Source organism: Carassius auratus, chromosome 31 (assembly GCF_003368295.1).
Source record: "Carassius auratus strain Wakin chromosome 31, ASM336829v1, whole genome shotgun sequence".
Lineage (NCBI taxonomy): Eukaryota > Metazoa > Chordata > Actinopteri > Cypriniformes > Cyprinidae > Carassius > Carassius auratus.
Genome location: NC_039273.1, coordinates 13,549,299 through 13,559,849, shown reverse-complemented (window position 1 = coordinate 13,559,849; position 10,551 = coordinate 13,549,299). Strand labels below are relative to the sequence as shown.

The 10,551-nt window shown below is 35.0% G+C and overlaps 1 protein-coding gene across 1 annotated transcript; it reads left to right on the top strand.

Annotated features, from left to right (window-relative positions):
• The first annotated feature begins 490 nt into the window (after window positions 1–490).
• Window positions 491–9,659, top strand: LOC113050591 (actin-like protein 6A). Its single transcript, XM_026213723.1, has 14 exons — window positions 491–672; window positions 1,067–1,143; window positions 1,236–1,407; window positions 1,962–2,062; window positions 2,173–2,270; window positions 2,809–2,903; window positions 3,165–3,271; window positions 3,413–3,502; window positions 3,583–3,644; window positions 7,798–7,912; window positions 8,004–8,084; window positions 8,167–8,262; window positions 8,364–8,450; window positions 9,122–9,659. Exons 1-14 carry the CDS (start codon window positions 648–650, stop codon window positions 9,200–9,202), a joined length of 1,287 nt encoding a protein of 428 aa, XP_026069508.1. The 5' UTR covers window positions 491–647; the 3' UTR covers window positions 9,203–9,659.
• Window positions 9,660–10,551: the final 892 nt, after the last annotated feature.

Below are 10,551 nucleotides of genomic sequence, written 5' to 3'. Positions count from 1 at the left end.
TATTTTGGGTTGTTTTGTACTTTACACGAGTACTAATGAAACAGAATAATTGTACTCTGATTCAAGGCAAACTTTGTACAGAGTTTCATTAAGATTTTCAATTGTTCAAAATACTTTTTTCTAACATATCATCATATTATTTTCAACTTAAATGAGCTGATCAAATTATGTTTCAGGATGAATTTATATAGCCAATGACATCAATTTCAGTTTAAACTGTATTTGGACACAATTATAGTCAGTCTTAATCCATCTAAATAGACCTTTCATTAGTCACCACAACTCAGCAATACATTTCAAGTAGTTCTTTGCCGAAGCTGGATAAACTTGACTCATAGACTTTAATCAAATAAAGATTAATTGCATAATTACTTTTTCTGGCTTAATCCTTTTCCCATACTTTCAAATATGAATCCTCAGTACTGTACTTTTTATGCGTTTCATTTTTTATCCTCCATGCCGACTGGTGGCGCTGCTTAAAGCACCTCAACCACAGCCCACCACAATCCCCCCAAGAAAAAGATGTATGATTCGCTTCCTTTGTTGTGATAGTGAAAATACAAATCGTACGGCTCTTATTTTATATCCCCGCTTTTAAAATAAGAAACCAAACAGCTGTCTTCCCTCAGTATTGACCAGCCGCAAAAATGAGTGGCGGAGTGTATGGCGGAGGTAAGGGCGATTTTGGAGGGAGAATCAAATGAATGAGTTCGCCACGTTTATGAGCTCGCTAGCCATCAAACTAGCATGACATGATAATTATTTCTGCTCTAATTCAGTGAAAATGAGTCCGATGTCACCGTTTCAGATTTTTATGCTTTATAGAATGCAGCATACAGCAGAATATTGAGCACGCAGTTTATACAAATAAAATATTGCGTGCGTAGTTAATAAAAATACAATTTGCTGGAAGATTTACGTATAGTAATAGACAGATAGAAAGATTTTTTTGTATATTATACGAGTTTGTAGATTGTGTGTGTGTGTGTGTGTGTGTGTGTGTGTGTGTGTGTTTTAGTTGTATCCTCATCTGTTTCTTTTTGGATGTTGAATTGTTTCTTCACAGATGAAGTTGGAGCTCTCGTCTTTGACATGGGCTCATACTCCGTGAGAGCTGGATATGCAGGAGAGGACTGTCCCAAGGTGTGAGCAGTTGGATGATTATATCATCAATATATGGGGATGAATCTGAAAAAAAAAATGTTTTAAGCGTAAAGTTGTTTTGTGGTTTCTAGGCTGATTTTCCTACTGTGATTGGTGTGACTCTGGACCGGGAGGATGGCAGTACACCGATGGAGACGGATGGAGAGAAGGGAAAGAGCGGTACCACCTATTACATCGACACTAACCAGCTCAGGGTCCCGAGAGAAAACATGGAGGTCATGTCACCTCTCAAAAATGGCATGAGTAAGTGTATTTATAGGGGTGAAAGTCATCAAAACAATGAAAGAGTAATACAGCTTTTATTTTAATTTACTGCTTATTTATCCCGTACATTAAAATGTGTCCTGTTTAATTTTTTTCTGAGCAAAAATAATGGCTATCATACTTTTTCTCCATGATTTACAGAAGACACACTAAATTGGTATTCAGTGTAACAGGAGTTCATATAGCAAAACCAGAATTATAAAATTTCCAGTAGAACCAGAATAATTAGATGTCAGTAAAAGACTATTTGTGCAGCTTTCTTTATGGATCTTCGGCTTTGCCACTGTCCTGTAAACCACTAGGTCTTACCCATTTGTCAGCAACGATATTATTATATAATGACTTTAAGTATGATAACATTTTCCTATTGTTTTAGGTAAGTACAGGTCAGAATAAGTATTGCTTCATTTTTTTGGTTTGATTTATGTTATGTAATATGATAGCAATATAAAATCACTTTCGTAAATGTACTTAAATGGGAGTCATTTGTGTGTGTGTATTCCCGCTTTAACACATTTTCTTTTGTTGTGAAGTTGAGGACTGGGACAGTTTCCAAGCCATTTTAGATCACACCTACAAAATGCACTTCAAATCAGAGCCCAGTCTGCATCCAGTCCTGATGTCAGAGGCCTCGGTATGTTGATTTTCGGCTTATAAATCCAATCTAATAGATTAAATCATATATGTGCCATCTGCTGATATTCTTCAGCTTGACTCTGTGATCTTGTTTTCTTCATCTTGCAGTGGAACACACGAGCAAAGAGAGAGAAGCTGACGGAGCTAATGTTTGAGCATTACAACATCCCTGCTTTCTTCCTGTGTAAATCAGCTGTCCTGTCTGCGTATCCTTTATTTCAATTGGCTGACTTAAGTTTCAAATCTTTGTGAAATGAGTTGCATTTAGAACAGTTTTTCTTTTTTCTTTTTTATAAGAGGGCATTAAGATTACTTTAAATAATTTAAAATAAGACTGATTTAAAGATCATCTGGATGTATTTATGTGTTATTTCTAGGCCTGGAAAAGACATTATAATTGTCTTTAAATGGCATTTTTATGGTGAATATACATTTTCAAGCTCTAAAAATGTACTGGGAGAAAAGTGAATAAAAATATTTTTAAAAATCCTTATCTAGTAAACTGCAAACAGCTGGAGAGGTCATGGGGCCTGATTATTGTTGTGAAAAAGGGGGGCTTTGGAGTCAAAAAGATTGAGAACAACTGATTTTTCATTTCTTCATTGGTGGAGAATGCATATCCAGTCAAAAGGAATGACAGTAATCCACTTAAAAGGCAAATTTGGGCACTATATCCATTTTAAAGCATTTAATGAGACAGTAGGAAAACACATGAAGTGTTAAATCCTTTACTCAGCATTCCAGGTTTGCTAATGGACGGTCCACAGGTTTAGTGCTAGATAGTGGATCGACACACACAACTGCTATTCCAGTGCATGATGGTTATGTCCTACAACAAGGTAATTCAAAACACTTTGTAAAACCAAAGGTGCTTAGAAAAAAAAATTATATCAAGTATAAAACAAAAGGATTTTATAAAGGAGATATTGTAATACTGTTGATATGTATATAATTATTTAGTACAATATATAATTTAACAATTTTTAAAAATTATATTTACATATTTATTTATTTTTTCTAATCTATGAATAATAAATAATGTAATAAAATCTTTTTGATGTTGTTGATGTTTCTATAATGTATGTTTTATGATCTTTCAGGCATTGTAAAGTCTCCTCTTGCCGGTGACTTCATGAGTATGCAGTGTAGAGAGCTATTTCAGGAGTTAGGTGTTGAAATAGTGCCTCCGTATGTGATTGCATCGAAGGTGAGGAATGCTCAAGTTCATTCTTTTCATTCATATTATTGTCTCTTGTTTGGAGGCTGGGATGCTCATTACATTTTTGAGGCGGTGGGGAATAGATGAAATGTTCAAAGAAAAGTTAATGTCAGTGTTTTGTCATGAAAGGATTCAGTTCGTGAAGGAACTCCAGCAAGTTGGAAGAAGAAAGAGAAACTACCTCAAGTTACCCGTTCATGGCATAACTATATGTGTAATGTAAGTGAGCATAGAGGAGAGTTACTGAAGTGCATTCATAACACGCATTCTATAATAAATGTTACTTCCTGTCATTTCAGACTGTCATACAAGATTTCCAAGCCTCTGTGCTACAGGTGTCAGATTCACCCTATGATGAACAGTAAGTTCATTTATTTTCATGTTCTACTGTTCAAAAGTTTTAGTTCTTTTTTTTTATGTTTGAAATCAATACTTTTATTCAGCGAGCACACATTAAATGAATCAAATGTGACACTAAATTTCAACATTGGGTAAATTTAGATTTATATTTACATATCGATTTCAGATGTTGTGTGTGTCATACATTGATGTTTACCATAGACCTGAGAGTAGTATTCATCAGGATATCCGCATAAAAAAAGTATATAGGGAGTGAACATTAGCTTGTGAAAAATAAAATAGTTTCTGTCGGATGTTTCTTAGTTAACCTGCTATTTTTCCCATTTTAATGTGAACAGTTCCGGTTCTTGGTTAACAAATGCTGTTTTCTTTCCAATTTGTAAATATCCATTATAATTTCCATCAATGTATTTATAGTAGGACTTTCCTGTGACAAACCATTTCTTGGTGAGAGTCTTTTTAGTAGCCACCAACAGTATATCCATTAAGTATCGGTTTTTCTCAATTCTGGCAGTAAATATTCAGAGGTCTTACTTTCTAGGGGCATTGCACATTTACAAATGTCTTGCAGAGCATTACGTATCCAAAAATCTAAGTTAGCTGTACAGTCCCTGAAAATATTTAGGTTCCTTTTCTAAATGAATCTACTAGAGGATTTGTTCTTCTATCTGTAGGTACCAGTAGATCTCCCAAGTAAAATTTCTATGTGTTTAAAATCTGGGTTGTCTCCTTTTAATATATTACATATAACTGTTATTCCTCTAGTTGTCCAGTTTCTAAATCTAGTATCTGATCTATAAGATCTGAGTCATATGCACACCATTTGAAAAGCACCATATTTCCTTCTAATTGATATTTTTGTAATAGATTTGCTTATTTTGCCCTTGGGTTATCAGTAATATTTATATTGTAAGTTGCTATGAGCTAGGGTTGCCTGTTTGGGAGTGGAGGATATTTTCTCCTCTGTTTTTCCACTGGGTCTCATAAAATGGATTACACCAACATATCAGGATAAAAAAAGCTACTCCTCAAGAAAGGCCACATGCAGTCATATCTGAGCTTTGCCAAAACGCACCTTGATTATTCTGAGGCAGAGTATGTTGAAATCCAATACAGCTCACCATCCAAATAACGCGAAATACCTTCAAATTCTTGCTGCCTTTGTTGTGGAGAAAAGTCTTCTCTGTCTTGTAAAATAATGCTCAGGAGGCAAAGTTCCAGAAGTCAAAATGAGACTTTATTGCAAGAAGACAACAAAGTTGAGAAGCCTGCAGAGCAGCTGAATCTGTCTCTGTCCAGACTCTTATCTTGGTACAGTTTTGTTATTGGTCACTGTCCAATGAGTATACAGACCATTCTTTGATGTATCATTCCCAGTACTTTCCACAATCGCTTAGCTAATCTGTTTTCCAGAAGATACATTCTCTTATCTATTACTTTCTTGGTGCCCAAGGTTGCAAAGGCATATACATTTTAGGATTTTAATGAGTTTCACACACATTATCTATTTCCTTTTTATTTATTTTCCTATTATCTATTTCCTATAATCTCATCCTGTGGCATCACCCATCCCTGATACTTCCTTCTGTATTCTCCAATTATATTGCAGTCAATTAAACCATGAGGCCTACACAGTCAGGCCTTTAAATGCACCCAGAGCACATATGAGGCAAAGTCACTTCTTCAAATGTTTTCTGTTGGGCAAATAAAATATTTCATCACTCTCAGCCAGAAAATTGTCTATGGGAAGAAGTTTTACCTTCCAACATGACAGTGACCCAAAGCACACCGCTAAACTGAGCACACAGTAGTTGAAGGAGAAAAATGTGAATGTCATTGCATGTCCCAGTCAGAGCCCAGACTTAAGCCCCATTAAAAATCTGTGAAATGTCTTGAAGACTCCAGTCCACAAATGCTCACCATCAACTTTAACTGAACTTGAGAAGTTCTGCAAAGAAGAGTGGGCAAATACTGCAAAGTCTAGATGTGCTTAGTTAGTAGAGATAAACCCAACAGACTAAAGGCTGTAATAAAAGCAAAAGGTGGTTCAACAAAATACTGACGTATATCTTGTCAGTATCATGCATTATATCTTTCACTTGGAATGTTATAAGTTCCACTGAGTAAATACAGCTGGATAAAACAAAAACTGTACGTCTTCATTTCAGGCTGCAAAGCAACAAAATGTGATTATTTTAAAGAGGGTTACTTTTTTTTTTTTTATACCCACTTTACATTCATTAAATAGATTTTGGTTAATCGCTATCAGTAGGGTCTGAAATAGATATAACAGTCTTTTTCATTTTCTTTTTAAAGGATTTGATCCTTGAACTGAAACTGAAGAAGGGAAATAAGTTCCATCTTGCTGTATCTTCCTTAATATATTTTTTTAATACATATGAAAGCAACTGGGTTTATCTTCATTTTTACCCTCTCAGTTTGATATGACCAGTTTGATGATATGATCAGTTTAGGTAAAAAATCAATAGGTTGCCGTAAGTACATTAAAATACTGTTTAACAAGATACTTCATTTTCTCTAATATTAATCTTCTTAATATCCTTATTTTCTTGTAATATATTGAGTGAGTTGTTCCAAGTATAATGCAAAGAGTAATGTGACCATGTACATCCCTGTCTCGAGCCTCTTTCCAGAGTAATACGCTTTCTTTTTCAGCATCTGCGCTCATCACTATCACTTTACATTGATTTTGTTGTATATTCTTTTTTTCTAATGGCTCAGTTTAATGTAGGTAGTATGCTGGTAACAAATTCATTTTTAAATTCCGCTCTGCCATGTAACCGTCTGATCTTGGCAGATATATTTAACTCTACTAATTGCTAATGCTGGGTGATAAGGCCAAAAAAATCATATCTCTGTATTTTTTGGCTGAAATATATCTCGTATTCTCTACATTGTCTATTTGGATTTAAAAATACATATATATTTTTTATATATATTTTATATAACATTCTTATATTACATTACAATCTTTTTTTTAGAAAAAAAGATTTTTAAAGCAGAAGTTCAGTTCAGTAAACTAAAAATTACAGTAAAGGAACACGAGCACTGTTTAATTGCATTTTATTTTTGATGACCCCATTACTGCATTCTGTGATCAGAAAATACACTTACTCGTAGGTTTAATATTCACAATTATTGCACTCCATCTGTTTGGCACCATAAATGTTGGATAAAGCTAGATGGGAAACTGCTACAGGTTCTGCAGAGAATCTGCGTTAAGGCTCCTGAGAGCAAAATGGAAATATTACCTTGACTTTCTAATGTTTACAGTTGGAGAATATACCAGTCAAATGTAAATTATGCACTGAGGAAAACCATGCAAATAGTGACTCTGTCAGCAGTACATGAGTCTGTCATAGTGTCTGAGGAGGCGAGCCGCTTTAACTTCCAAGTTAATTATGTCTTCTAGCCCTTTAATATAAAGCATGTCTCATGTTTAGAACATATTGGATTCTGCACTGTCCCCACAGCAGCTCACTTTGTCCACTTCTGTATCTCGATAAAAACGGCATTGTCTCATACCATATTACTTATAAAAAATATATTGAAAAATCATACAAACTTTATATACCACTCAGCTTTACTAATTGCAGATTTGAATTAGTCTTCGATTATGTCAGCAGCCTTCATTCTGTTATTTTGCTTGGGTAACTCTGGGGAATTCAGATGGCATGAGTTTGAGTTGCACTTCCCCCTGGAACTAAGAATATACTTGAATATAGAGTTTTATAGAACACCTTTTTTTATTGCTTTTGTTCTTGGGAATCTAATTCTATGAACTATATTTTCAGCTGTTTTTTCTCTCAGTTTCCATGCCAGTATTCTTTTAGTAGCAGATCCGCTTTCATAGGAACTCTGTTCCAAACCGTAAAGACATTTGTAATGTGACCAATAAAATTCAATAAACCTCAAATCAAATGATTCTGAAAGAAATGTATGCTTGTTTACTTAAAAATACTAAGCAGCACAAATGTTCTTGAGCACCAAATCCACAAATTAGAATGATTTCTGAGAAACTATGTTTGTGCTACTAAAATTCAGCTTTATCAATTGACTTTTTGGGTATATGCAATGCTTATGATCTTAATAGAAAAGAAAAACGCCACACTGTCACAATTTGTTTCATACAGAGTAGCTGCCCAGATGCCCACCGTTCATTATGAGCTGCCTAATGGGTACAACTGTGATTTCGGAGCTGAAAGACTCAAGATCCCAGAGGGTCTTTTTGATCCTTCAAACGCTAAGGCAAGAAATATCCTTCTTACGTTGTCCAAGTGTCTTTGTGAAATGCTAGTTTTTTCTTTTTTTTTCTTACGGTATCTTAACATTTTCACAGGGCCTGTCAGGGAATACCATGCTGGGAGTCGGCCATGTTGTGACCACCAGTGTTGGCATGTGTGACATAGACATTCGACCAGTAAGATTTTAAAACACTTGCTATACGTCTACATTTCCATGTCCTGCATCTCTTCCCACATTTTTTTTACTTTTTTAAACAGGGTCTGTATGGCAGTGTGGTAGTTACAGGAGGAAACACTCTCATCCAAGGCTTTACAGACAGACTTAACAGAGAACTCTCGCAGAAGACACCACCAGTGAGTGGCACATTTGATTTAGTTATTTTCGAGTGTCAGGTGGGTCTCTTGAAGTGATTTGTTGGTTTGTGATAACATGAATTGTTTTTTGTCCTCTGCAGAGTATGCGTTTGAAATTGATAGCCAACAACACAACTGTGGAGCGCAGATTTAGCGCTTGGATTGGGGGCTCTATCCTCGCGTCTCTGGTGAGTAGTGTTCACTACGACTGTCACGGGATCAGATTCGAACTACACAATCGTTGTGGCCAAAAAAAATTCCACGCTAACAATATTATTGCAATATCGATAGAGATTTGACCAAAAACTAATGCTATCCATCAAATGCGTAATAAATATTTATCCCTTTTGATCAATGAATCCCACTCAAAAAGTGAGTTTAGGGAGGCAAAGGAACTGTTTTGTAACTGTTACTATAACCAGTTGTGAGCACTGTTAATTGGCACTTCTTTTAGACTGGGGTATCTAACACACCATCTTTTTTACAGAATCCAAAAGAACTGACTTCTTTCAGGTGCAGTTTAATTTCTCCCCGTCATGTCCTCTGAAATGATTTTGTGTGGCAGAAGTAGCGACACTGCATTGTTGTCATCCTTTTTCCATTTTATGATGTGTAGCAACCAGCACTAGTGTGCAGTACAGGCACCTGTTATGTCGGGAGTGTCAGCCAGCATTTACACCCAGTTACTGCCACTCGGTTATTTATGATATTAGATGTATAGAATTTACACTTACAATTTCTTTTTCTTAAAAAAAAAAAAAAAAAAAACTCAATATGTTCACCATAGCATATTCCCTTCATTTCAGTCTAGCAACATCACGATATATACTAATTATGGCTCTGTTTTTGTTACTTGTAGGGAACTTTTCAGCAAATGTGGATTTCAAAACAGGAATATGAGGAAGGTGGGAAACAGTGTGTTGATAGGAAGTGCCCTTAATCAGTTCCATCAACACCTGGATGCCTTCAAAAGGAGAGGAAAGAAGAAGAAGAAAAGAAAGAAAAAAAAAACACCATCAACCACCACCTAGTAGAAAAAGCCTTCTTAGTGGACTCAGGAACTAACAAGGACACTTACTGTTATTTTTTTGTGCAAACAAACCATATTTTAAACAGTTTGACTGGTGACATGGTTGGACTTTTTTGTACTCCACTCAGTATTTTCATAAATCCCATTTGGCGAAAAATGAATTAACAAAGCAACAGTGACCAGGTTGTGTTTTGGTACATGGGAATTATGTCCCTCAATTGTATCAGTGCTTAGAACAGTTGAAATAGTTTTTTGATTTATGCCACTTTGCCATTTCTTAAATGCACCCAAGGAAATAAAATGTTTATGCTTTTAACAATTGATCGGCTGTTTTGGGAATAAATTGTTTTTTGTTAACTTGTCTAAATTTCTCTCATATTACTTGAAGAGGTAAAATTGCTGATGTATTACATTTGTGTTTAAACTTCTGCTCTAATCTTTAGTAAATTTCAACTTGTTAATTCAGACTTGCACGTTGGGGAAAACCTATATTTAAATGTGTCCCTTAAATTTATTCAAAACCCCAAATCCAAAACCTTTGGAGAAAAACAAAAAACAAAAACATACTGTGTGTTGAAAAGACGATATTAAATGTGAAAAGTATTTTCAGTGATCTTGATGCAAGTGCAGACTTTTTTGGAAACATTGTTGCAAGTCTTTTTTGGTTTCTCTTTTCTCGGAATACAATAAATTGTATTCAGATGCAACAAAGGTTTGTGAGCTAGAATAAAATCTTTGAAACATAAAAATCACATTTCCAGGTAATTTTGATGCGGAAACATGTTTCTGCTGACTTGTAAAATTCAAGACTTACCTTGTGTTAGGGGCAACATGTGATGGTTCAAAGAATCGCCTCCTTTTGTATCTGGAATTCAGAAACCAGGGGATTGGATGTTCTCTGAAGCGGTACCTGGTGATCAAACATGCTTTGTAATAAGTTACATTACACAAACACAAAATTTATGTGCACAGGAGAACAATCTGCGAAGCATTTACTCCTTTGGTTTGTTTACCAGAAGGTTTTGCCAAAAACATTCCTGTGCCATTCGCCCGGTAAAATAGATTGATCATTGAATACTTGGATCAGAAATATAGTTTAATTGTACTATTATCAAATATTACAATTTAAAACAATTGTTTTTCTATTAAAGTTAAAAATGAAATTTATTCTGGTGATGGTAAAGCTGAAGTTTGAGAAGACATTACTCCAGTCTTCAGTGTCACATGATCCTGATTCCTGTTTAACAAACATTTATTAT